Genomic DNA, 27,777 nt, shown 5'->3' on the forward strand with positions numbered 1-27,777 from the left:
CTTTCTACTATTGCTTTCTGGCTAACCCTGAGTGATACCCACACCATGAGAGGTAGGCGTGAGATTAACCAGCTGGCAGGCCGTCTGGTTAGCCCATGAAGTTCAGGTACTAACCATCCCACCACAGTAGCCGTTCCTGATCAACCTCCCACCGAACACTTCCTCCCAAGAAGGCTCAAGGCAAACATGTCATTTGTGAGATGACTTTTCACGCTGGAAGGGCAATCGGTGTTCCCTCTGCGTTGCAGATGAGGTGATTTATCTTCCCTAACCACGTGTATCCCCTTGGCCACGAGTCTTATTTTATCTCAGCAGACACACGGACGTCTGAGTCATTATCTGAGTGTGGCTTCTGCTTTGTGGTTTCTGCTATGTGTGGACATTCCTGTGATTCCAACCACGAGACACCTAATAGGATATGAACCTACTTACAAAAAAGTGACACCGAAAATAGTGGTTCTCAAACTTCCATATAGGACTCCCTGGCTGGCACAAATAGTTAAATGCTTGACTATTAGCCAAAAGGTTGGCAGTTTCAAGCCACCCAGAAGTGCCTTGGAAGAAAGGCCTGGCAATCCGCTTCTAAAAGGTCACGGCCTTTGTTATGGATTGAATTGTGTCCCTCGAAAATATGCATTGTAAATCCTAAACCGTATGGCAAAGTGGTTAAGATTTTGGCTGCTAACCAAAAGGTCAGCAGGTCGAATCCACCAGCCTCTCCTTGGAAACCTGATGGGGCAGTTCTACTCTGCCCTGTAGGGTCATTATGAGTTGGAATCAACTTGATGGCAAAGGGTTTGTTTTATGGTTTATAGCTGGCATCGCAGTGCTTGAGTGCTCGGCTGCTAACTGAAAGATTGGTGGTTCAAGCCCACTAGCTGCTCCGTGGGAGAAAGATGGACAGTCTGCTTCCATAAACATTATGGCCTTGGAAACCCCATGGAGCAGCTCTACTTTGTCCTGTAGGGTCAGTATGAGGACAACAATGTGTTTGGTTTGGTGGGGACCCTCAGAACACTGGGCTAGAGGTCTTGTGTTTTTTGTTTTTTAAACCACTGTGATATTATAATGAAAAGAGCTAATGAGTGGTCTTATGGATTGAGTCATGTCCCCCAAAATGTCTGTGATTAATCCTAATCCCCATACCCGTGGTTATAATCCCATTTGGGAACGGGTTTTCTTTGCTTTGTTAATGAGGCTTTCTTGGTGGTATAAGGTGCTCAAGTCTCGTTGCTTGTTTCTCCCTTTTATATCTCAAAAGAGATTGGCTCAAGACACAATCCCATCTTGTAGATTGAGTTCTGCCTCATTAACATAACTACCACATATCCCACCTCTTTAACATCACAGAGGTAGGGTTTACAACACACAGGATCATCACATCAGATGACAAAATGGCGGGCAATCACACAACACTGGGAATTATGGCCTAGCCAATTGATACACATATTTTGGGGAACACAATTCAATCCATGACAGCGACCCCACGTGTGCAGAATAGAACTATGCTCCATAGGATTTTCAAGACTATCTTAGTTTCTGAATAGTGTTGTAACAGAAATACCACAAATGGATGGATTTAAGAAACAGGAATTTTATTTTCTCACAGTTTAGGAGGCTACAAGTCTGAATTCAGGGTGCTGGCTCTAGGGGAAGGTTTTATTTCTTTTCTAATTGTGTTCCACACAGCAACGTGTACAAAATACTCAAAGACCAAGAATTTTCAAATGCATTATTTACATATATTTTCCAATACATATTGCATAGAAAACTTGGTGTTTTTCTGAGATTTGAGCTGATAGCTCTCCCGAGAGGTTAGATAAAAATAAGGGAAGGACTTAAAAAGAATTTATAAGCTGCAAGATCACTTAAGCTGTATCAAATTATTTTTAACAAAGCAAAAACAAAAACAAATCAAACCCATTGCCACTGAAATGACTCCAACTCACGGCCACCTCTCGTATTCCAGAGCAAAGCTGTGCCCCATGGGGTTCTCTTGGCTGTAATATGTCTTTTTAAAATTATTGATTGTTGTTGAGAATACACGCAGCAGAAAATACACCAATTCAACAACTTCCATATGTCCAATTAAGTGACATTGACTACATTCTTTGAGTTGTGCAGCCATTCTCACCGTCCTTTTCTGAGTTGTTCCTCCCCCATTAACATAAACTCACTGCTCCTAAGGTTCCTATCTAATCTTTCCAGTTGCTGTTGTCAGTCTGGAAACCCTGGTGGCATAGTGGTTAAGAGTTCGGCTGTTAACCAAGAGGTTGGCAATTCAAATCCACCAGGTGCTCATTGGAAATCCTATGGGGTAGTTAGTTCTACTCTGTCCTATAAGGTCGCTAGGTCCCATACAGATAGTTCTTTAAAGGAACTGCAATCTTTATGGCTGTAATATTTATGGAAGCAGATTCCCAGGCTTTTCTTTGCAGCACCGCTGGTTGGGTTCAAACCACCAACATTTAGGTTAGTAGAACAGAACCAACTGTTAGCGACACCCAGGGCCCTTGAGTTATAAAGGAATTACCTACAAGTTTTACAGAAATAAGGTCTTAGTCTCTATGTGCTTCAAGGATGACTTACAAGCTAAAAGAATGAGTGATTATTTTAATTATTCTGCCCTGGAAGATGAGGCCATGAATGTGAAGAGTGCGGTTGTGGGGAAGGTGCCTCAAGGATGAGCACTTCTGCTTCCAGTTTTGGGGACACTCGGTGCGCTGGGCAGGGCTTCCGTGTGGGAACTCAGAGCTCTCTAACTCGGAAGCCTGGGGGTCAGTGGTTCCCACTGGTCTTCAGGATCTGCCTCAAAAACCAAACCAAACCCATTGCGTGGAGTCTATCCTGACTCATAGCGACCCTACAGACAGAGTAGAACTGCCCCGTAGGGTTTCCAAGGAGCACCTGGTGGTTTTGAACTGCCCACCTTTTGGTTAGCAGTTGAGCTCTTAACCACTGTGGCACCAGGGCTCCGTGTATGGGTAAGAAATTCTCTAAAGCCCAGGGCTGATGGAAAAAGTGTCCTTTCTTATCAAGAACCTTGAAATTCAAGGATTCCCTCGGTGGCACAAATGGTTTAGTATACTCAGCGTATTCAGATTGAATAATTAATTGTTCTGAGATTTAAATATAACTTTGTGTCAAATAATATAAAATAATAGCTGATATAGGTTGATTTAAGGAGCTGTGGTAGCACAATGGTTAGGGGCTAGGCTGCTAACTGCAAGGTCGGCAGTTGAAACTCACCAGTGCCTTTGACGGAGCAAGACCTGGGGATCTGCTCCCGTAAAGATGACAGCCAAGAAAACTCTATGGGGGAAGTTCTACTCTGTCATATAGGGTTGGCGTGTGTCAAAAATGACTTGATAGCAAATAACAACAACAATGAATTGACTCATGTCCCCCCAAAAGATATGCTTAAGTTCTATTCCCCAAGACCTGTGAATGTGACCTCGTTTGGAAATAGGGTCTTTGAAGTTGTTATCAGTTCATATGAGGTCATACTGGAGTAGGGTGGGCCTTAATCCCCTCTGAGTGGTGTTCTTCTAAAAGGGCGGGGGGGGGGCGGCCAGAGAGGTAGACACAGAGGAGAGATGGCCACGTAAAGACAGAGGCAGATTTTGGAGTGATGCGGCCACAAGCCCAGGAATATCAAGGAGCTAGGACAGAGGCTGGAGCCCTGACAGCGAAGTGGTTAAGAGCTTGGCTGCTAACCAAAAGCTTGGCAGTTCGAATCCAAGCTGCTCCTTGGAAACCCTATGGGGCAGTTCTACCCCGTCCTTTAGGGTCACTACGAGTCAGAATCAACTCGACAGCAACAGGCTTAGATAACTAATACGGAACCAAATAAACTCTTTCCTTCTGAAGACTGAAAAAAGGAGTCTCTCAGAATGAATTCAGAGAAATGGCCACTTGAGACACACTCAGCTTTATGGCACTTTAAATAATTCAGAGGCGATAGGTCAAAATTACATGGAATCTTAAAAGCTTCACATAAAATATTAAATCAAATGATAGGACTAAATATTAAATAATATGAAGACAAAATACTCTAACCTATAAATATTTGCCCTCTGGGTGGGCCTGTATTTGTACATCAGAACATTGTACTAATAAATATTTAATAAGAACAAGGCTTTATGCTAATGTAAAAGTTTTCTTCCTGGTAGTGACTGAAAGAAATTCTTTTTTTCTGCAATTTATTCCAAATTCCAAACCAAACCTACTGCTGTCCATTGAGTAGATCTCTGCTCCACAGGTTTTTCAATGGCTGATATTTAGGGTGATGAGTTGGGGTCAACTCAACTGCAACTGGTATGAATCCAATATGAGTGAAACCCATGACCTGTTGCTGTCGAGTCAATTCCAACTCATAGCGACCCTATACGACAGAGTAGAACTGCCCGATAGGGTTTCCAAGGAGCGGCTGGTGGATTCAAACTGCTGACCTTTTGGTTAGCAGCCGAATTCTTAACCACTGTGCCACCAGGGCTCCTGGTATGGATCCTGTATGAGCAGTGGCCTCATAAAAGAGAAGAAACTCAGACACATGGAGGGAAGATGGCCATGTGAAGAAACCTCTATAAGCCAAGGAACACCAGGGCCCCCCAGAAGCTGGAAGAGATAAGACAGGATCTTCCTTTCAAGTGGATAGAGGGAGCACGGCCCTGACATTGCCCTGAATTTGGACTTCTGGTCTCCTGAACCTCGAGACAATAAATTTCTTTAAAGTCATCCATGTTGTACTGTTTTGTTACTCCACCCCTAGCAGCCAAGACAAGGAGATTCACCTGCATATAAAAGAAAACTTAACTAAGTGGCTTCAACCATTCACAGGCTTATTTTAGACAACTCCCAGGGTCTGCGAGCACATTCATTGTAGGTTCTAGCCCTGCTAGGATTTGGAGGGAGTGTATGTTTAATGAAGGAGTCCTATCGGCATAATGATTAAGTGCTATGGCTGTTAACCAAAAGGTCAGCAGTTTGAATCCACCCGCCGCTCCTTGGAAACCCTATGGGGCAGTTCTACTCTGTCCTATAGGGTCGCTATGAGTTGGAGTCGACGTGACTGCAACGAGTTTGGTTTTTTTTTTAGGTCAATGGTAGTCAATATTGTTTCATATGTATGTACTGGAAACCCTGATGGCATAATGGTTAAGAGCTATGGCTACTAACCAAAACATGGGGAGTTCGAATCCACCAGGTGCTCCTTGGAAACCCTATGGGACAGTTCTACTCTGTCCTGTAGGGTTGCTAGGAGTCAGAATCAACTAGCCGGCAACAGGTTTGGTTTTGGTTTGGTGTTTTTAATGAAGGCACTCTGGTGGAAGAGTAGTTAAGCACTCAGCTGCTAACCAAAAGGGCTGCAGTTGGAACCAACCAGCCACTCTGCAGGAGAAAGATGTGGCAGTCTGCTTCCATAGAGATTACAGCCTTGGAAACCCTATGGGGAAGTTCTACTCTGTGCTGTTGAGGCAAAATCAACTCAATAGCAATGGATTTTGATATGTTTAATGAGCAAGAATGGTGGCGTAGTGGTTAGGTGCTGCATCTGCTAACCAAAGGGTTGGCAGTTCGAATCCACCAGGTGCTCTATGGGGCAGTTCTACTTTGTTCTATAGGGTCGCTATGAATCGGAATCAGCTCGATGGCACCGGATTTGGTTTTTTGGTTAATAAGCAAGAGTTCCGCAATGCTTTCTGGTCAACGTTTGCTTCCTTTCTCGTCTGAAGAGAGCTTTATAAGAAAGAACACAGGTAATGATATTGAAAAATAAATACAGGGATCTATACATTATCACTGCTAATCCCCGGAGATGCAGGAAGCAAATATTTCAAAAACAATGCAAAAAATGGCAGCAAGAGGTTTTAGAAAAATGCACACCTTTTTGGTGTCTACAGGTGCTTGTCAGAAACACTGGTGGTGTAGTGGTTAAGTGCTACGGCTGCTAACCAAAGCGTTGGCAGTTTGAATCTGGCAGGCACTCCTTGGAAACTCTATGGGGCAGTTCTACTCTGTCTCTGTCCTATAGGGTCGCTATGAGTTGGAATTGACTCGACGGACCTGGGTATAGGTGTTTGTCAGCAGTTTGAATGAACCAGACCTCTTTGGAAACCCTATGGGGCAATTTTATTTTGTCCTATGGGGTCGCTATGAGTCAGAATCGACTCGATGGCAATGGGTTTGGTTTTGGTTTTGGACAGGTGTTTGGTGGCTATGGTTTGCCTAGGGAATTTCAGGGATACGTAAGTCCTTATTTTATTGCTTCCATTTTTGGAAAGGATGCCTCATACGGAGAGTGTTAAGACTCATGTTTCAAAGCCCCTGGGGATTGGGTAAGCAGTTATAAAAGGTAAGGCAACCATTGCTTGGGTGCGTGGCGTGCCTCAGAGAGAGAAAGGTTCAAGAAGAGCTGTTACTGTGGCCACCTTGTTCATCACTGAGGTTCTGCGTTCTGGAAGGGCGTGGTGGGCGCAGCCCAGCTCTGCTCTGTGGGGTCTGTTATAGATGGAGTTGTGCCCCCAAAATGAGTGTTGGAATCCTAACCCTTTTACCCATGGGTGTGATCTTCTGTGGAACAGGGTTTTCTTTGTTATATTAATGAGTCCTGTCTTTGTTATCTAGAGCTGATGTAACCACAGAAACACCACAAGGGGGTGGCTTTAACAAACAGAAATTTGTTTTCTCACAGTTTAGGAGACTGGAAGTTTGGGTTCAGGTCCCTGGCTATAGAGGAAAGTCCTTCTTTCTCCAGCTTCTGCTTCCTGTTTCCTTGGAGATTTCCACCTGTCTTGGCATCTGTTTTACCCCCATTCTCTTGGATGTGCATAGTCTGTGCCCTGCTCCTGGGGAAAGATACCTGACGTACAAGAGACGACAAACCGTGAACCAGAAGCCAAACTAAAGATTCCACCAATTCTAAAGATGGGAAAATATTTATGACGAGCAATGGATTTAATTCTCTACAGAATATGGGAACATTTTTTTCCAATGGGAAAATTTGCAAACTCCAATATTTTGTGCTCCCCAAGGGTATCTCTGGTTACTAAAATCCGCGTTCAGCTCCTATACGCATTTAAAACTCAGGCTTTTCTGTATAAAGGAAATTAGGACAGCCGTGGGCAGATTCCAATCACAAGGGGGAACCACTGAGGCCCACGGACCCGAGTTGGAGCGCTCTGTATTCCCGCACGGAAGCCTTTTCCTGCTCACCGGAAGCGGAAGTGTGCCTCCTTGGTCGGTGTCCGTCCCGCTCCGGAGTGAGGTCGGTGTGGCAGTGGCTGCTTCCTGGAGGCCGCGGAGGTGGGACCTGCGTCTCTTGGTGCGTGGACAGGTGAGGTGGTGGGAGCCGTTGGAGCCGCTCAGACCTGTGGTGCTCAGGGAGACATGCAGGGTCCCGGGCCTCCCGGGCGCCGGGGTCGCTCCCTGTGTGTGTCGGTGCGTGGACAGGTGAGGTGGTGGGAGCCGCGCAGACCTGTGCTGCTCCGGGAGCGGGGAGACATGCAGGGTCCGGGGCCTCCCGGGCGCTGGGGTCGCTCCTGCCGTCTGAATGGCGCGTCCCCACGTGGTGTGGAGACACAGGTGCGTGGTCACCTCGAGCTGCTCCTCAGCTCTCAGTCACCGCCGGCCGGTGTGTGTATTTAACGTTTACTGAGCTGTTTCCGGAGGGCTGGGCACGGGGTCGAGGACTTTGTCTAAGGCACCTCCTTTGAGCCTTCAAACACCAGTGCCAGGGAGGGACAGTTTGTAGCGTTTTACAAAAGTCTAATAATCTTGGAGAAATTCAATAGTCTCCTGTAGACAAATATCTAGTACGTGGCAGTGTGGTCTCACACATAGGCGTTCTCTGGATATTTCGTGTCAGTGGGATCCTAGGACATTTCTCCTTCTGTGTCAGACTCCTTTCACTTACCACGGTGTTGTCAGCTTTCACGCCCCAACGTTTATGAAAAGTGTTTCTCGTTACGACTGAACGATCGTACGTTTACTTTGTGCGTGCATCTGCTGTTGGACATCTTCCTACTTTCTGGCTGTTACCAATAGTGCTGCCATGAACGTTGGTGTCAAAAGACCTGTTTGCATCCCTGCTCTCAAGCCTTTGGGGGATATACCTGTTGTTGTTTTTAGGGGCCATCCAGGTGTTTTAGACTCACAGCGACAGTAGAACTCTAACCATAGGGTTTTCTCGGTTGTAATCTTTAGGGAAGCAGATGTCCAGGTCTTTCTCTCGCAAAGCCGCCCGGTGGGTTCTGACAGCCAGCCGTTCGGTTAGCAGCCGAGTGCTTAACCCTTTTCACCACCAGCATCCCTAGAAGTGGACGTTTCTGGGTCACATGGTAACTTTATGTTTAACATTTTGAAAAACTGCTGGTCTTTTCCACTGAGGCTGCACCATTGTACAGTCCCATGAACAGTTTCTCCATGTTCTCTACAACTCTTCTGTTTTTCTGATGAGACGGTATCTCCTGTGGTTCCCTGATGACTGATGGTATCGAGCATCTTTTCATGTCTTCATTGCCCGTTTGTGTATCATCTTTGATGAAATAACTAAGTTTTTTGCTCATTTTTAAAATGGTTGGTATGTTGTCGAGTGGTAGGAGTTCTTTATATCTCCTGGATACTAAACCCTTACAACATACATCATTCCCAAGTATAGGGAAACTTGGGAAAGCCCCCACCTGTCTAAGCTGGAGACCTGTCAGAGAAGGAAAACGCAAATATTTTCCACTAAAATGAGTGATAAAAAAGTGGTAAGACTGCACCGTGTCAAAGCTGGAAAACTTGGGAGACCGAGAAGAACAAGGCAGTCCCGTCGAGTTCCGGCTCTGACAGGTTTCACTGCATTTTCTTCCATTGTGTAGGTCGTGTCTTCACTTTGTTGACAAGCTCCTTTGAGGCCCCAAATTTTTATCTGTTTTATGTTTTATTGCTCGTGCTTTTGGCATCATATGTAAGAACCCACTGTTGAAAACTAGTGTGTGGAGAAAATAAATGTGCTTATTTTTTAAAATTGTAAAAATATTGCTTGTGTCAAGAAGTTCAAAAGCGCAGAGAGTAAAAACGATCATTAAACACTACTTGTAATCTCAGCATCGTTAGAAAAATGTGGTGCCTTTTATTTTTCCCTTTCCTTCCCCAGAGATAACCCATTGCCATCAAGTCGATTCCGACTCATAGCGACCCTATAGGACAGAGTAGAACTGCCCCATAGAGTTTCCAAGGAGCGCCTGGTGGATTCAAATTGCTGACCTTTTGATTAGCAGCCGCAGCACTCAACCACTAAGCCACCAGGGTTTCCTCCCTTGAGATAGGTATCCTAAAAATAACCCCTTTTTGGATTGGAGTTCCCCTTGGAGACATGACTGGTAATGTAGTGACCTCGTATGAAATTCAAACCTTCATTCTAAGCTACTAAATTTTCCGAGTTCAGAGTCTAAGAATTACCCCCAAGATAACACCACAGTATCAATTTACATTTGCTAAGGGCCTAATCCCTGCCAGAACTGTGTTCTTCCTTTCCTTTAGCTTGAAGCTTCAGAAGAATTAAAAGATGAAACAAACAAACAAACAAAAAAACCTCAGGGGGGAGAAAGAAATGCTAATTACAAAAGCAACAGGAAAAGTACCCATCATATATTACAGTGCTATAAATGATTTGGAAAAAAAAAAAAAGCATAATAGAAGGGTTTTAAGTGCACATAATTAAAAAAAAAAATTAATGAGCCTTGATGAGTTCCTTGATAAAGCTTGAAAAATACCTTCTTCCTGATAATTTACCCATATTGATATCAAATAACAGTGAATGGGTTGATCTATAAGGAACAGAGTTATAAAGGTGAACCCACAGCTTCAGCACTGGACTCCCTGACTCCCTGGAGGAAATGAGGTTCAACTTTTGCAGCCTGGCCAGGCCTGGTTGCTCCTCATGCTCTGGGAGAGGTAAATTCCTCCATCTGTGATCTTGTTGCAGAAAGGAGAGGCCCATGGAGCTGCATGAAGAATGCAGGTGTGTGCTCTGGGGGCTGAAGCCTGTTCTGCCTTCAGTGTAAAGGCCCTCAGGGTGGAGCATTGCCCTGAGCCTGGGAGGAGGCCAGAGGCCTGTGACTCCCTGCTTCCTCCACACTGTTTCCTCCCTATCCTTCTTCCATTTCAGGTCTCAGGTGTGGTGCAGGGAGAACTAGTCCAGTCCAGGCAGCTGGGGACCTAGGGCGACCATCTTGCACATCTGTCAGTCACAGGGAAGGATTTCAACTGCTCTGGCTGGTGTGTGGACCAGACATTGTTCATCTGCCTCCAATTTGCCCAGTGCTCTGCTTCCACTCCTGTCCCTCTTTCAGAAGTGCCTTTTTGGGATCAGAGACAACATTCCCTTAGACTTCCAGAAGGTGGAGAAAGAAATGGTGAGTTCTGTGGAGAATTGGGTTATCCTTACCATAAGTGGGTGAGGCTGGATCAGAATTGTTGGGGAAGCAGCTGTGTGCTGCGGGACTGTGGTTCATCAGTGAAGAAAAAAGGTGGCAGAGGAGGCCAAGGGACTGAGGCCTAGGAGGCACCCTGAGGCCCTGCTCCACTGTCACTGGGCCCTTCCCCTATACACATGTGGCTTTTTAGGATTTAGATGTCTGGGGTCACCTTCCTTATGTGACTCTCAGAGCTGGCACCCTGGGGCATTAACATCCCCACCCTGGGCCTTGGTGCTCTGTGTTGAATGACAGAGTCTCCTGACCAGAGCCTGAAGATGGAGCATCTCTGGCTGTGGAGGCTGGGCCCCGCCCTCCAGAGCCATCCTTGTCCGGTCTCTCTGACCGGTGTTCTTGACTCCCCGCAGGCACTGGAGCATTTTCTCTGCAGTTGTAAAACTACAGCTCCCCCTCTCACACTGTGTTATGGGATAGAAAAGGGGGTGGAGAGTTTGTAGGGGAAGGCCCTGACTGTTCATGGGGTCCTGGGTCATGGTAGTGCTCTCCTGATGTCAACAAGGTTACGAAACTTGGAACAGTGCATCCAGCTGGATCCTGTGTGCGCTCCACAGACCTGTTTTTCCCCCATTTGGGAATTTTTTTTACCTCAAGACTTTCAGGTGTGTGGAAAGCATGACTCCACAGTCTTGGTCCTCATCCTTCTACCTCTGCCTAGAGCTGGTATTTACTGCCTGTAATATTTTACTGTTCCCTGTAGTCTTGAATTGTTGCTGTTTAGTGCCGGTGAGTCGATTACGACTCATAGAGACCCTTCGTACGACAAAATGGAACTCTGCCCAGTCCTGTACCATCCTCAGAATCGTTGCTGTGTTTGAGCTACAGCGTCAGTCCATCTCATTGATAAGCCTTCCTCTTTTTAGGTGATCTCCTGCCTTACCAAGTATGATGTCCTTCTCCAGGGACCAGTCCCTTCAGATAATATGACCAAAGTACGCGAGATGAAGTCTCGGCATTCTCACTTCTAAGGAGCATTCTGGCTGTACTTCTTCCAAGGCAGATTTGTTCGTTCTTCTGGCAGTCCATGGTGTATTCAATATTCTTTGCCAATACCATAATTTAAAGGTGTCAGTTTTTCTTTGGTCTTCCTTGTTCATTGTCCAGCTTTCACATGACTGTGAGGTGATTGAAAATACCACAGCTTGGGTCAGGCGCACCTTAGTCTTCAAGGTAACATCTTTGCTCTTCAACACTTTAAAGAGGTCTTTTGCAGCAAATTTGCCCAATGCGATGCGTCTTTTGATTTCTTGGCTGCTGCTTCCTCAGGTGTTTATTGTAGATCCAAGTAAAATGAAATCTTTGACAACTTCAGTCTTTTCCCTGTTTATCATGATGTTGCTCATTGGTCCAGTTGTGAGGATTTCTGTTTTCTTTATGTTGAGGTGTAATCCATACTGAAGGCTGTGGTCTTTGATCTTCATTAGTAAGTGCTTCAAGTCCTTTTCACTTCCAGCAAGCAAGGTTGTGTCCTGTGCGTATCGCAGGTTGTTAATGAGCCTTCCTCCAATCCTGATGCCCCGTTCTTCTTCATATAGCCTAGCTTCTCATATTATTTGCTCAGCATACAGACTGAGTAGGTATGGTGAAAGAACACAACCCTGAAAATCATCCTTTTTTTTGTTTGTTTTTCTTTTTTTAATTGTGCTTTAGGTGCAAGTTTATAGCTCAAGTTAATTTCTCATAGAAAAATTTTTATGCATTATTTTGTGACATAAGTTGTAATCCCCAACATACACATTTTTTAATTTTTTACCACGTAGTATCCCCTTATTCTGTCCGGACAACTGCCCGTTGCTCTGTGTACAGGTTTTTCATGAGCACAATTAAGCGTTCTGGAATTCCCATTCTTTACAATTACCTGTAATTTGTTATGATCCACACAGTCAAATGCCTTTGCGTAGTCAATAAAACACAGGTAAACATCTTTCTGGTATTCTCTGCTTTCAGCCAGGACCCAAGTGACGGCAGCTATGATATCCCTCATTTCATGTCCTCTCCTGAATCCAGCTTGGATTTCTGGCAGTTCCCTGTCGATGTACTGCTGCGAGCGTTTTTGAATGATCTGCAGTAAAATTTTACTTGTGTGTGATATTAATGATATTGTTCAATAATTTCTGCATTCTGTTGCATCACCTTTTTTTAGAATGGGCATCTTCGAGTTGGATGTCCAGTTAGCTGTCTTCCAAATTTCTTGGCATAGACAAGTGAGTGCTTCCAGAGCTGCATCTGTTTGTTGAACCATCTCGGTTGGTATTCCATCTGTTCCTGGAGCCTTGTTTTTCGCCGATGGTTTCATTGTAGGTTGGACTTCTTTCTTCAGTACCATTGGTTCTTAATCATATACTACCTCCTGAAATGGCTGAACGTCGACCAGTTTTGTTGCAGTGACTCTGTGATTCTTTCCATCTCCTTCAGAATTGCACCTTGAGACTTGGAATTTTAATTGAGTTCTTTCAGCTTGAGATATGCCAAGGGTGTTTTTCCCTTTTGGTTTTCTAACTTTGAACATTTCATTATATTACTTTACTTTGTCTTCTCAAGCTGCCCTTTCAAAGCTTCTGTTTAGCTATATTATGTTGTCATTTCTTTCGTTTGCTTTAGCTGCTCTACATTCAAGAGCAAGTTTCAAAGTCTCTTCTGACATCCATTTTGATCTTTCTTTCCTGTCCTTTTAATGACCTTTTGCTTTCTTATGTGTGATGTCTTTGATGTCATCCCACAAGAAGCCTGGTCTTCAGTCGGTAATATTCAGTGTGTCAAATCTAATCCATTTCAGGTGGGATATTTTTAAGGTCATATTTTGACTCTTGCAGACTTGTTTTAATCTTCTGCTTCAACTTGAACTTGAGTATGAACAATTGATGGTCTTTTCACAGTCAGTCCCTGGCCTTGTTCTGATGGATGATATTGAGCTTTTCCATCGTCTCCTTCCACAGATGTGGTCAATTTGTAGTCCATGTGTACAGTCACCGTTTATGTTGGTGAAAGAAGGTATTTGCAATGAATAAGTCGTTGGTCTTGCAAAACTCAGTCACGCGCTCTCTGGCATTGTTTCTATCACCAAGGCCATATTTTCCAACTACCGAGCCTTCTCCTTTGTTTCCAACTTGCGCATTCCAATCACCAGTAATTATCAATACATCCCGATTGTATAATGTAATAGAATAATACTGTATAGTTCAATTAGTTTGAATTCACAGTAGGAAACCTTTTCCATGGGCCGTTAAATTATTTTAATTTCTCAGTAGTGTTTCTGCTTTAGGGGAAAGTCTTTTTCCTTTTCAGCTTCTTCCTCCTAGGCTCCTTGGTGACCTTCGTGTGTCATGGCATCTGTCTTCGCCCATCTGTTTTCTTGCTGCTTGCTTAATCTCCTTTAATGTCTCAATAGAGACTGACAGAAGACACATCCTCCATTAATACTACCCCAAACCTATGCCCAAAAGGAATAATAACCACAGGGATAGGGTTAGGCTTTATAACACATGTTTTCTGGGACGGACACAATGCAATCCATAACTCCATCCTCCAGTTTTCGAGGGAAACATCTGACATGCAGCCTTGTGTACTTACAAGGAACTGATCAATTTCACCTAAGTTATCAAGTTTGTGGGCATAGAGTTATTCGTAATAGTCCTTTATTATCTTTTTAACGTCTGCGGAATCAGTGCTGATGGCCCCTCTTTCATTCCTGATATTAGTTGTTAGTATCTTATCTGTTACCAATTTTGTTGACCGCCCCCCCTCCCCCGCTGCAAAGAACCAGGTTTTTGTTTTGGTAACTTTTGTCTGTCAAGTTCCTCTTTTCGATTTTATTGACTTATTCTCTGATTTGTATTATTTCTGTCCTTCTCCTTACTTTGAATTTAACTGGTTCTCCTTTTTCTTGTTTCCTAAGACAAAATCCTAGGTTATTGATTGATATTAGATCTGTCTTCTTTTCTATTATGTGCCTTCAGTGTTATAAATTTCCGTCTCAGCATGGCTTTCTCTGCATCCAAGAAATTTTGGTAAGTTCTGTTTTTATTTTCACTTAGTTTAAACTATTTTGTAATTTCTCTTCGGACTTCTGTGTCCCATATGTTATTTAGACATGTGTTGTTTAATCTCTATGTATGTTGGGATTTCCCAGCTATCTTTCTTTTATTGGTTTCTAGTTTAATTCTAATCTGTAGTGTTTCCCAGTTACTGACACCTCACCCTGCCTTCACCCTGTGCTTTATGTTTTGTTGTGTGTTCTGGTGGATCTTAGGGAAGAAGGCGTACTTGTTTGTTCAAAAGGAAGTGATGGCCTGAATGAGAGTGTTTCCCTAATTTCTGCTGTTTCCTAACTGTTCTAAAGTATAAAGAGGAAGGAATAAGACTGCAATTGGTCGTAGTCAAACTGTGGAGAGATTATTTCAGTGTGTTGGAAGTCTGTGAGACAGGATACAATCAGTGAGGAAGTGAATGTAGCTGGGGATGGGATGAGGCAGGTGGCTATACCCTAGAGTAGACCTTGGTAGGACATAAAACCTTGTTTCAAATCCCTAAGAATTCTCAGCTCCCCAGGACTGTCAGCTTCACCCTTTGTCCTTGTACACAGTGGAGTACATGGCACCTTGCTGATTCAGGATGTGTGCGATGTTTTAGGATCCAGTGATCGCTGAGGATGTGGCTGTGGTCTTTAGCCAGGAAGAGTGGGCTTTGCTGGATCTTGCCCAGAGGAAACTCTACAGAGATGTGATGATGGAAACCTGCAAAAACCTGGCTTCAGTCGGTAAGAATGGCATTGTTTTTATCTAACTTTATTCCTTTAGTGAACAAAAACATTTTACTCATCGACTTTGCTCTACTCCTTGGGCTGAGGAATGTGAATAAATTGTTAAATGAAGCAGGCGTGGTCCCTCGGTCTGTGGAGCTCACATATCCTGGCTTTCCCATGAACATAAAGCTCTGTGTGTTGAAGTGAACTTTCATTTCCCTTGTGACTAAATGCTCTGAGGCTCTCTAAGTGTTGTAAGTGTAAGCATTGACTTCAGGGTCACTTGGGACATTGAGAGATATGTGGTTTGGGACCTTGTAGAGAGTTTTACTGTGTTGATTACAAGTTTTTTTTTTTTTTTTTGCGCTTTAGGTGAAATTTTACAGCTCAAGTTAATTTCTCACACAAAAATTTATACACACATTGTTATGTGACACTACTTGCAATCCCTATAATGTGACAGCACACTCCCCCAGGTTTCCCATGTCCATCCAACCAGCTCCCGTCCCTTTCTGCCTTCTCATCCTGCCTCCAGACAAGAGCTGCCCTTTTGGTCTTGGGTATCTGCTTGAAGAAACACACTCCTCACGAGTATTTTTTATGTTTTATTGTCCAGAATAGTCTTTGTCTGAAGAGTGGGCTTTCGGAATGGTTTTAATTCTGGGTTAACAGAGTGTTCAGGGGCCATGGCTTGGGGTGTTCACCCAGTCTCAGATGATTAAGTCTGGCCCTTTTATGTGAATTTAAGTTCTGCTTCACACTTTTCTCTCTCTCTCTGTCAGGGTGGTCATTGATGGTAGCCGGGCACCATCTAGTTCTTCTAGTCTCAGGTGGTGGAAACTCTGGTTTATGTGGCCCTTTTCTCTCTCGGGCTAGTATTTTCCTTGTGTCTTTGATGTTCTTCATTCTCCTTCACTCCAGGTGGGTTGGGACCAGTTGATGCATCTTAGATGGCTGCTTGCAAGCTTCTAAGACATCAGGTCCCTGGAATGCAGAACATTTTCGTAATAAACTTTGGTATGCCAGTTGACTGAGATGTCCGCCAAAACCGTGGTCCCCAGACCCTAGCCCTGGATACTCTGCGTTTCAAAGTGTTTGATTGCGTCCAGGAAACTTCTTACGTTTTGGTTTAGTCCAGTTGTGCTGACTTCACCTACATTGTGTGTTGTCCTTCCCTTCACCTAAGATGATTCTTGTCTACTATCTAGTTAGTGTGATTACAAGTTTGACACAATTATTTTACTGCAAGTTAACTCACACCTGTCCATCTTTGGAGACCCTGAAGAGCAAAGTATTGGCTCAGCATCAAGCAAATGCTCATTGTTCTTCACAGTCCTCCCTCATGATACGCATTTCTCCATGAGCACCACGTCAGCTTTACACGTTTGTTTTCCCAGAGAAGCAAAGGGAAGATATGAGGACAGTGGAAATAGTTCTTATCCAGGTCCAGTGTGTCAGGAAGCACCAGGAAAGCCAGAATTTTTTTTTTTTTTATTGTACTTTAGTCGAGAATTTACAGAACAAACTAGCTTCTCAAAGACAGTATACATATTGTTTTATGACAATGGTAAAACCCCATGACATGTCAACACTGTCCCTTCTCAACCTTGGGTTCCCTGTTACCAGCTTTCCTGTCCTCTCCTGCCTTCTAGTCCCTGCCCCTGGGCTGGTGTCCACTTTTAGTCTCATTTTGTTTTATGGGCCTGTCTAAGCTTTAGCTGAAGGGTGAACCTCAGGAATGACTTCAGTGCCTGGAGCCCATACTCTCGGGGTTTTCTCCAGTCCCTGTCAGGCCAGTAAGTCTAGTCTTTTTTGTGAGTTAAAATTTTGTTATACATTTTTCTCCAGATCCATCTGGGAGACACTATTGTAATCCCTGTCAGAACAGTCAGAGTTGGTAGCCGGGCACCATCTACTTGTGTTGAACTCAGTTTGGTGGAGGCTGTGGTAGTTGTGGTCCGTTAGTCCTTTGGACTAATCTTTCCCTTGTGTCTTTGGTTTTCTTCATTCTCCCTTGCTCCAGATGGGGTGAGACCAGTGGAGTACCTTAGATGGCCGCTCACAAACTTTTAAGATCCCAGATGCTACTCACCGAAGTAGAATGTAGAACATTTTCTTTATAAACTATGTTATGGCAGTTGAGCTAGGTGTTCCCCAAGATCATGGTCCCCACAGCCCTCAGCCCAGTCATTTGGTCCTTCAGGGAGTTTGGATGTGTCTATGGAGCTTCCATGACCTGGAAAGCAAGAGTCTTTTTTGAAGGAATTACATTTGAATCAGTCAGCTAGAAAAAGTCTGTTTTGAGTTGAGGACACAACTTCCCAGATACCTGAGCTTCCCTTTTTGACTTCAGTACTCCTCCCACACCTGTGGTCATGGAGACCCTTTTTCTCTTTTCATGTTGCATGTGTATTTTGTCCGATATCTTTCTACTTGCCTCTTCAGATTACACCTATTCACATCTCCATCACTCTCGGTCCTCATGAAAGTATTTCCTAATAAATTGCTTTTTAACCATTGCCAAAGTGCTGAAACAATGAAGTGTGGCTGAGTCTTTCTTTGTTCACAGTGGCCTTTTTCCCCTAATAATTCTTTTTCTTTTTGTTTCATATTGTGAACCTCAACTTGAATTATTGGGCCAGTCTCTCGAAATCTTAATGGTGGAGAAAAGCTATCCCGGAAACATGTAATGGGGCAATTCATGAAGAATAATATGTGCGTTCAGTGTTGTAAATTTCCCTGTCAACATGCCTTTCTCTGGACCCAACAAATTTTGGTAAGTTGTATTTTCATTTTCACTTAAACTATTTTGTAAGTTCTCTTGGACTTCTTTGTCCCACATGTTATCTAGAATTGTCTTGTTTAACCTCCTTGTTATTGGGATTTCCCACTATCTTTCACTGATTTCTAGTTTAATTCCATTGTGGCCTGAGCACATACTTTGTATGATTTCTCATCTTTTAAATTTTTTAAGTTATGCTTTGTGGCCCAGAATGTAGTCTACCTTGGTGAATGTTCCCTCTAAGCTTGAGAAGACCGTGTATCATGTTGTTTTTGGATGACATATTGCGTCAATGTCATTTAGATCTAGTTGATTGGTAGTGTTGTTTGTTCAGCTGTGACCTTTCTCATTTTCTGCCTGTTGACTCTTTCAGTTACTAATTGAGGGATGTTGAAGTCTCTAACTGTAATAGTAGATTTGTTTATTTCTTTCATTTTTCTCCAGCTCTCTTTGGGACACTCTATTGTGATCCCTGTCAGAGCAGTCAGTGGTGGTAGCAGGGCACCATCTAGTTGTGCTGGACTCAGTCAGGTAGAGGCTGTGGTACTTGTTTTCCAATAGTCGTTTGGACTAGTCTTCCCCTTGTTTCTTTGGTGTTCGTCATTCTCTTTTACTCCAGATGGGATGAGACCAGTAGAGTATCTTAGACGGCCACTCATAAGCTTTTAAGACCCCAGATCCCACTCACCAAAGTAGAATGTAGAATGTTTTCTTTATGAACTATGTTATGCCAGTTGAGATCGATGTTCTCCCAGACCATGGTCCCCAGCCATCATACCAGTAATTTGGTCCCTCAGGGAGTTTGGATGTGTCTATGCAGCTTCAATGACCTTACCTTGGTCAAGTTGTGCTGGCGTCCCCAGTATTGTGTACTGTCTTTCCCTTCACCAAAGTTACCAGTTATCTATTGCCTATTTAGTGTTTTTCCATTCCTACCCTTCCCTCCCTTGTAACCATCAAAAAATGTTTCTTTTTGTGTGTAAGCCTTTTTGTGAGTTTTTATAAGAGTGGTCTCATACAATGTTTGTACTTTTATGACTGACTTATTTCACTCAGTATAATGCCCTTCACATTTATCCATGTTGTGAGTTGCTTCGCAGATTCATTATTGCATTGGGGCAGCAATACGGCCTGTGACCTCAATTTCCTGAGTTCAGTATGTTCAGGTTTTTCCTTGGGAGGATGGGAGTGATGACTTACAAGTTCCTTATGTATCCAACCAGAAAGTGGAGGTCTTGGTTTATGTTTTGTGTCATGTTACTTTCTTTAAAGTATTTATGCTGCTTTTTTTTTCCAGTTTCCAAAATTTACGTATTTTGTCTACTGCTAATGACCTTTTCTGTTCTGGGTATAAGCAGTGTATCTTTCCTTTTCCTGGGCATGAAGGCTAGTGGAGCCCATTGACTCCTGTGCCTCCACGTTGGGATTTTTTGAGTCTACAAGCATGTGAAATGTATACGAGTGTTTCCAAAATCACCATAGTTGGCGTCCATATTTTTAGAATTAGAAGTGTAATCTTTCTTTCCCTTACGAAGCCAAGTTTCTCTACCTAATGTTTTCTAAAATGATTAATTTGCTCGCTGTGCTAACTTAGTAAAGATAAATATGCTTGTGTCACTTCTGCTCATCCCCTTACTGTGCTGCATGTTCCGTAGAACGTATTGCCACTTGATATTTTATATACATACATATTTAAATTTACTGTGCACATTTAAAGAACTTACAACCCGTGTTCATCTGAATATGTGTTTCTGTTTGATTCAGTGATGTGTCTACTTTGCTAACATGAAGCAGGCTCTATGTCCGTGTTGCCTAAATCTATTTTAATAATGAAGTTAGCCACAGTTAAAAGTCTGAAGGTAAGAAGTCTTGCCTGACACACAGGGCTTTGTCAGGAGAAGTACCTCCGAGTTATGTGACTTGAATAGGATATTTCCTTTGTCTTCTTCCCCTAGTATCCAGCAGGGCTCTAGATCATCATGGAGTTACTAGAGAATAAAAAACAAACCCCTTGCTGTTGAGTTGATTTCAACTCACAGCAACTCTATAGGACAGAGTAGAACTGCCCAATAACGTTTTCAAGGACCGACTGGTGAGTTTGAACCGCTGACCTTTTTGTTAGCAGCCGTAGCAGTTAACCACTACACCACCAGGGAGAATTCTGATTGTTAATTTTTGGAGAATAACAACCAGAATAACAACAAAACTGTGTGTATATGAACAGAAATGGAGTTGTCAGCAATTTAGGCCTTAAAGACAAATTGACCTGGCTTGCAAATGTTCCATGTAGAGAACATGGAGTATGTGATTAAGTGATTGTCTCTAACTTTACTCAGCTATGAAGTGATTGAAATAATATCAGTATAGAAGTAATGAGATAAAAATGACCTAGTGCACTGTTTACAATAGCAAAAAGTTGGAAGCAACCAAGGTGCCCTTCAACGGATGAATGGATAAATAAATTATGGTATAGTCACACAATGGAATATTACGCATCGGTAAAGACCAATGATGAATCTGTGAAACATTTCATAACATGGAGGAATCTGGAAGGCACGGGGAGTGAAATTAGTCAGTTGCAAGAGGACAAATATTGTATAAGACTGCTATTATAAGAACTCAAGAAATAGTTTAAACAGAGAAGAAAATATTCTTTGGTGGTTATGAGAGGGGGGAGGAGGTAGGGAGGGAGAGTGGTTTTCACTAATTAGATAGTACATAAGAACTATTTTAGTTGAAGAAAAAGACAACACAATACAGGAGAGGTCAGCACAACTGGGCTAAACCAAAACCAAAGAAGTTTCCCGAATAAACTGAACGCTTTGAAAGCCAGTGTAGCAGGGGCAGGGGTCTGGGGACCATGGTTTCAGGGGACATCTAAGTCAATTGGCATAGTAAAATCTATTAAAAAAACATTTTGCATCCCACTTTGGAGAGTGGCGTCTGGGGTCTTAAACGCTAGCAAGTAGCCATCTAAGATGCATCAGTTGGTCTCAACCCACCTGGAGCAAAGGAGAATAAAGAACACCAAAAACACAAGGTAATTATGAGCCCAAGAGACAGAAAGGGCCACATAAACCAGAGACTACATCATCCTGAGACCAGAAGAACTACATGGAATTAGATGGTACGTGGCTACAACCAGACTGCCCTGACAGGGAATGCTGCAGAGAACCCCTAAGGGAGCAGCAGAGCAGTGGGATGCAGACCCCAAATTCTTGTAAAAAGACCAGACTTAATGGTCTGACTGAGACTGGAAGGACCCCAGAGGTCATGGTCCCCAGACCTTCTGTTAGCCCAAGACAGGAACCATTCCCAAAGCCAACTCTTCAGACGGGGATTGGACTGGACTATAGGATAGAAAATGATACTGGTGAAGAATGAGCTTCTTGGATCAAGGAGACACATGAGACTATATGGGCATCTCCTGTCTGAAGAGGAGATGAGAGGGTAGAGGGAGTCAGAAGCTGGCCAAATGGACATGAAAAGAGAGAGTGGAGGGAAGGAGTGTGCTGTCTCATTAGGGGGAGAGCAATAACTAATGTATATAAGGTGTTTATAAATTTTTGTATGAGAGTCTGACTTGATTTGTAAATCTTCACTTAAAGCACAATAAAAAAATTTTTTTTAAATGAGCCAGTGTGTTGATAATTTTTGCAAACTTTTCACAAACTATAGTTGCTCAATATGGGATATTTTATTACTCGATTGTATGATGAATATTAGGGATTTTAATGACTTTCAAAATACGTAACGTGGCCCACTGCAGTAGAGCAGACTTTTGGATTTTGGCTGTAGCTCAGAGTTTGTTGTGGCCCCATCATACCAGGACTGATTAGAGATGACATACTCAGCTCACTTCACACTTCGCTGGCAAGAGGAGTCTTAGTACTCTAAAGCTGCTCTGGTTTAGCACCCAAAGAGCAATTTACCAGCTATTTCTCTCCTCATTCCGTGAGGAAGCCAACTGGTTGGTGTTATGTCACAGAAGTCAGTCTTTGAAACCAGGGGATTCCAGTGGTCAGGGTTCAGGTAGTCGTGGTTGTGTGCATTCCAGGGGCTGCAGATGTGAGAGAATTCTGCAGTGGGACCTCTAGAGGGCTGGCGTGTAAGTCTCTGTTTCCTAGGCTTCGTGGACAATTTAATAGTTAAACCATCTACTTTTAAACTTAGGAAGTTTTTTTGCAGTAAAAATTACATATAACAAAGTATTTGCAAATTCAGCAATGTTTACATGTGTAACTTGGTCACATTGATTACATTTATCGATTTGTGCAGTCATTACAAAGTGGAAGTTGTAACCTAAGTCAGCAAACACGAGGTCATGCTCTTGTTTCTGTAGAGGTAGTGCTCTTTGTTGTCTTACAACGTTAGAATGTGTTTGTGTGAGGTTGTACGAGTTTGTGTTTGTTGAAGGGGCAGTCACTAATATGTAATTGGTGTACAGTTGCATCAGGTTTTTGTGAGAATTGTAGGGAGACTTGGATTCTCCTGTTTACTTGAGTAGTCTCAGATAGAAGACAAAAACTTGTCAAATCCCTATGAATTCTCAGTTCCCCAGGACTGTCAGCCTCACCCTTCGTTCTTGTACACAATGAGAACATGATACCTTGCTGATCCAGAATGTGTGGGATGTTTTAGGACTCAGTGGTCATTGAGGATGTGGCCGTGATCTTTAGCCAGGAAGAGTGGGCATTGCTGGATGTTTCTCAGAGACAACTCTACGTAGATGTGATGATGGAAACCTCCAGAAACCTGGCCTCAGTAGGTAAGAACAGCCTTTGTCTGTTTAATTTATTCCTTTAGTAAACAAAAATGTTTGACTTAGTTCCCATATTTGGGCTGAGGAATGGGAATAAATTGTTAAGTAAAACAGGTGTGGTTCCTTGATCTGTGGAGCTCACAAATCCTGGGTTTCCCCGTGAATGTGAAGCTCTGCGTATTAAAGTAAGTTTTCATTTTTTGTGTGATTAGAAGCCCTGAGGCACTTAAGTTTTGTACATGTAAACATTGGTTTCAGGGGTCATTTTGAGGCACTGAGATTTGTGGTTTGGGACCTTGCAGAGATTGACTTAAGTTGTAAATGTTCACCTAAAATATAATAAAAACAAAAAAAATGTGGCTGAGTCTTTCTTTATTCATAGCAGCCTTTTTCCCCCTAATAATTTCTTTCTTTTTTTCACATTGTGAACCTCAACTTTGATTATTGGGTCAGACTCTCGAAACCGTCATGAGGGAGAAAAGTTATCCAGGGAACATATAACGGTGCGACTCATGAAGAATAACACCTGTTCCTCCATGTTTGGAGAAATCTCTGAATTACATGACAGTAAAGATCAGCGTAAAAACCAGGGTAGACTTTTGAGGTGAGTATCATTCAAACAAGAAAGAGCAGTGCCACAGAAGAAAGTTGTAAGTTGTCCTGATGTTAAAATACACATATGCATATTTACATATATTTACCAAGACACGAAACCAATTCATAATGTTTCAGTAGTTGCCAGTGTAAATGAGGGAAGCATAGGTGTTGCATAGCAATCAAATCTGTTGCTGGTCAGATGTTGACTTGAGTAGGAAACAATCAGTGGGGCCCCACTCAAAGATGATGACCAACTACATCGCTTTGGACATGTGTCACTCTCCACAGTCCTACAAATAATCCATTGCCCTGCGTCAGGCTCCTGAAACTTTCAGCATCCATGCAGGAGATTAGATCATAGCAACAGATTTTCTTCCCATGGAATGGATACACTGCCCTCGTGTACATCGAAAGTTGCTGAACTGTTACAAACTGGTTCAAAGGCCTGATGTTTACTGATATATGCATCATCTCCTAACTGTCTCTTTATCCGGCATTTCACACTTATGACAGTAGTAAAAAACATCTATTTTCTGCATTTTAACAACTTCAATCTGGCATTAAACAAATGCCACTGTGCAAGGCAAGTATAACACTGGCTGCGATGATTAAGGTTATGTGTCACCTTGGTTGGGCCATGATTCACCGTGTTTTGCAGTTGTGTTATGATGTAATTTGGGAGTTACCTAATGATGTAATTTGGCAACTGTTTAATTATATAATTTTTGCAGTCATGGAATACCGTGGTCCTCCATTTCTTGATCTGATATGGCCATTCTTTATTTCTACATAATGCTGAATTTGCATAACCACGTGGTCATTGGAATCTAATCATGTTGATAAGTGAGGAGATGGTGTGGGTGTGTATATATAAGCACACATGTGTATATTTACATTTATATTTGTGTGTTTATTCATATATATATAAACTTAGCTGTAAAATTGTGTTCAGAGAATTTTCAGGATACAACATTTTCATAAATACGTGTCAGATAGCAAGTATTTGAAACATTTTACTTGGATACAATTATCAGAAAGCCTTATATTTTAGAAAAACAGTGACAGTAATGTTAGTATCTCTGCTGAATGATTTAACACATGAAACAGGAGACACATCAGGGCAAAAACCATGCACGTTCACTGTATTTGGTAGTGGTGAAATGGGAAGAAATTTATTTCCAACAGCATCTTGCCTGTTTTTAACAGAAGTCTTACAGTAGAGAACCTCTGTGAAAGTAACGAAGACAATCAATGTTGGAAAACCGTCAGAGGGATTCCATGTCTTACTGTGCTAAAAAGACATCTTGGAGAACCAAATCCTATTGAATGCTGTGAGTGTGGAAAAGCCTTCATGGAGCACCCATCATATAAACACCATGGCAGATCTCACACTGGATACAATACCTGTCAGTGTAAGGAATGTGCAGAAGCCTGTACTAGTTCGTCTCAGTTAACCACTCCTATGAGAACTCTTAATGGAAAGAAACCCCGTAAATGTAAGGTATGTGGGAAGGACTTCATTTGTATCTTAACCCTTAAGAATCCTATGATGACGCTCACTGGTGAGAAATGCTATGAATGTAACGAATGTGGGGTAGATTTCCCTAGTTTCTCATCCTTTCGGACACATGTAAAACGTCATAAGCATGAATGTAAAGAATGTTGTAAAATGTATAGTGATTCTTTATCCCTCGTTTTACATATGAAAATTCATAACAGAGATAAGTCTTACGAATGTAAGGAATGTGGGAAAGCCTTTAGTGTTGCCTCATCCCTGACTCAACATATAAGAACTCACAGTGGAGAGAGGCCTTATGAATGTACAGAATGTGGGAAAGCCTTTAGTCGTTTGTCACACCTCACTATGCATAAAAGAATTCACAGTGGAGAGAGGCCTTATGAATGTAAGGAATGTGGAAAAGCCTTTAGTCGTTTCTCACACCTCACTATGCATAAAAGAACTCACAGTGGAGAGAGGCCTTATGAATGTAATGAATGTGGGAAAACCTTTAGTCGTTTCTCACACCTCACTAGGCATAAAAGAACTCACAGTGGAGAGAGGCCTTATGAATGTAAGGAATGTGGGAAAGCTTTTAGTCAGAGCTCATCCCTTAGTCAACATACAAGAACTCACAGTGGAGTGAGGCCTTATAAATGTAAAGAATGTGGAAAAGCCTTTAGGTGTTCCTCACATCTCTCTCAACATGTGAAAATTCACAGTGGGCAAAGGCCTTATAAATGTGAGGAATGTGGGAAAGCCTATAATAATTCCTCAGCTCTCAATAAACACAGAAGAATTCACAGTGGAGAAATGCCTTATGATTGTAAAGAACGTGGCAAAATCTTTAGGCACCCTTCACACCTCACTACACATAGAAGAATTCACAATGGGGAGAGACCTTATGAATGTAAGGAATGTGGGAAAGCCTATAGTTGTTCCTCATCCCTCATTCATCATATAAGAAGTCACTCTGGAGAGAGGCCTTATGAATGTAAGGAATGTGGGAAAGCCTATACTTGTTCGTCATCCCTCATTCATCATATAAGAAGTCACACTGGAGAGAGGCCTTATGAATGTAAGGAATGTGGGAAAGTCTTTCAGCGAGCCTCACATCTTACTAGACATAGTAGAATTCACAGTGGAGAGAGACCTTATGAATGTAAGGAATGTGGGAAAACCTTTAGTAGTTCTGTTCGCCTCTCTGACCACATAAGGAGTCACACTGGAGAGAGGCCTTATGAATGTAAGGAATGTGGGAAAGCCCTTAGTTGTTCCACATCCCTCACTCTTCATATACGAACTCATACTGGAGAGAGGCCTTATGAATGTAAGGAATGTGGGAAAGCCTTTAGTCAGTCCTCAGCCCTCAATACACATAGAAGAATTCACAGTGGAGAGCGACCTTATGAATGTAAGGAATGTGGGAAAACCTTTAGTACTTCCTCTTGCCTCTCTGAACACATAAGGACTCACACTGGAGAGAGGCCTTATGAATGTAAGGAATGTGGGAAAGCCTTTTGTCGTTCCTTATCCCTCATTTATCATATAAGAACTCACACTGGAGAGAGGCCTTATGAATGTAAGCAGTGTGGGAAAGCCTTTAGTCAGTCCTCATCCCTGACTCATCATATAAGAACTCACACTGGAGAGAGGCCTTACGAATGTAAGCAATGTGGGAAAGCCTTTAGTCGGTCCTCAGGCCTCACTCATCATATAAGAACTCACACTGGAGAGAAACCTTATGAATGTAAGGAATGTGGGAAAGTCTTCAGTCAGTCTTCAGCCCTTACTCATCATATAAGAACTCATTGGAGACAGACCTTATGAATGTAAGGAATATGGGAAAGTCTTCAGACGATACCCACATCTCAATACACATAGAAGAATTCACAGTGGAGCAAGGCCTTATGAATGTGAGGAGTGTAGGAAAGTCTTTAGTAGTTTCTCACATCTCACTTCACATATAAAAACTCACATTGGAGAGATTACTCTGTGTCAGAAGTGGTATGTTTCATCCTTACTGCTGTAACTTCAAATGGCAGATTTCCAAAAGTCTACGATTACAGAACGAAGTTTCTCAGCGAGTAAGGGAGCAATGCTAACTCAAAGAAGGCGTCATTAGAGCTACTTTGTCCCTTTGGGAGAAATGACAGTTTCATTGTAAGTGAGGCTGTCCTCATCAGTGTTTGTTTCTTTCTCAGTTCAAGCTAAATTTTACCTTTCTGAGAGCTTTAGGCTATTACAAATAAGGCTGTAGTGAATAGCCTTGAACAAATGTGATTTTATATTTTTTTAATGATTTTATCAATGTTAACATTGCATACAATTAGAAACACTTGTGTTTGGTTTAAGAGTGTTCCGTTTTCCTATTTAATGCTTTTCCTTCCATTTGTTCCTATCGTAAAAGTAACTTTTTTACCCTTTGTAATTATTAAGTTTCTCATAGGGCAGTACTTTCAGACTGTGTAAATATTCTGTTTTTCATCATATTTTGGGCTACTAATTTTAGTATCCATTGATCATTTTTACTTAGTATTATTATCAGTGTGCTGTTTACTGAACATTTTCTGTCCCATTCATTTCCTCTATGTTCATCAATTGGAATTCTGCCAGAAATAGTTTCCCTTTCCTTTCTCTTCCCTTTAGTTATTTATTAAATTATTTGTAACAGTACAGGCGGCCCGTGAATTAGTAACAAGTTCCATTCCTAAATCTATCTTTACATTGCATTTGTACACAAGTTGTAACGGATAGGTATGGTTCATATCTAACATAGGTTGGTGAAACGTTTGTCCTAATATATACTATATAGTGTAGGTTTCTATGCATAAAAATCATTAAACGCTTGCAGATATATTAAGACAGCACTAACATAATGATACAGAAATGAAAGTTTTGATACCTGTTGCAAAG

At 42.4% G+C, this 27,777-nt stretch overlaps 1 protein-coding gene across 4 annotated transcripts in view; it reads left to right on the top strand.

Annotated features, from left to right (window-relative positions):
* The first annotated feature begins 7,212 nt into the window (after window positions 1-7,212).
* LOC100668142 (zinc finger protein 420-like) overlaps window positions 7,213-27,777 on the top strand; it is a 52,893-nt gene continuing 32,328 nt past the window's right edge. For 3 of the 4 annotated variants that reach the window (XR_010319718.1, XM_064277906.1, XM_064277907.1), the window contains exons 1-8: window positions 7,214-7,336; window positions 10,157-10,403; window positions 11,345-11,413; window positions 15,111-15,237; window positions 17,865-17,998; window positions 22,646-22,772; window positions 23,220-23,370; window positions 24,570-24,864. Coding sequence is in view for 3 of the 4 variants with exons in the window: in XM_064277906.1 (XP_064133976.1) it covers window positions 10,401-10,403; window positions 11,345-11,413; window positions 15,111-15,237; window positions 17,865-17,998; window positions 22,646-22,772; window positions 23,220-23,370; window positions 24,570-24,864 (906 nt within the window). In the remaining variant the exon portion in view is untranslated. Of the gene's footprint in view, window positions 7,337-10,156; window positions 10,404-11,344; window positions 11,414-15,110; window positions 15,238-17,864; window positions 17,999-22,645; window positions 22,773-23,219; window positions 23,371-24,569; window positions 26,815-27,777 lie in introns of those variants that run through there. The other variant, XM_064277905.1, reaches the window with a different exon arrangement.

Source organism: Loxodonta africana, chromosome X, assembly GCF_030014295.1.
Source record: "Loxodonta africana isolate mLoxAfr1 chromosome X, mLoxAfr1.hap2, whole genome shotgun sequence".
In the NCBI taxonomy this organism is placed as follows: domain Eukaryota; kingdom Metazoa; phylum Chordata; class Mammalia; order Proboscidea; family Elephantidae; genus Loxodonta; species Loxodonta africana.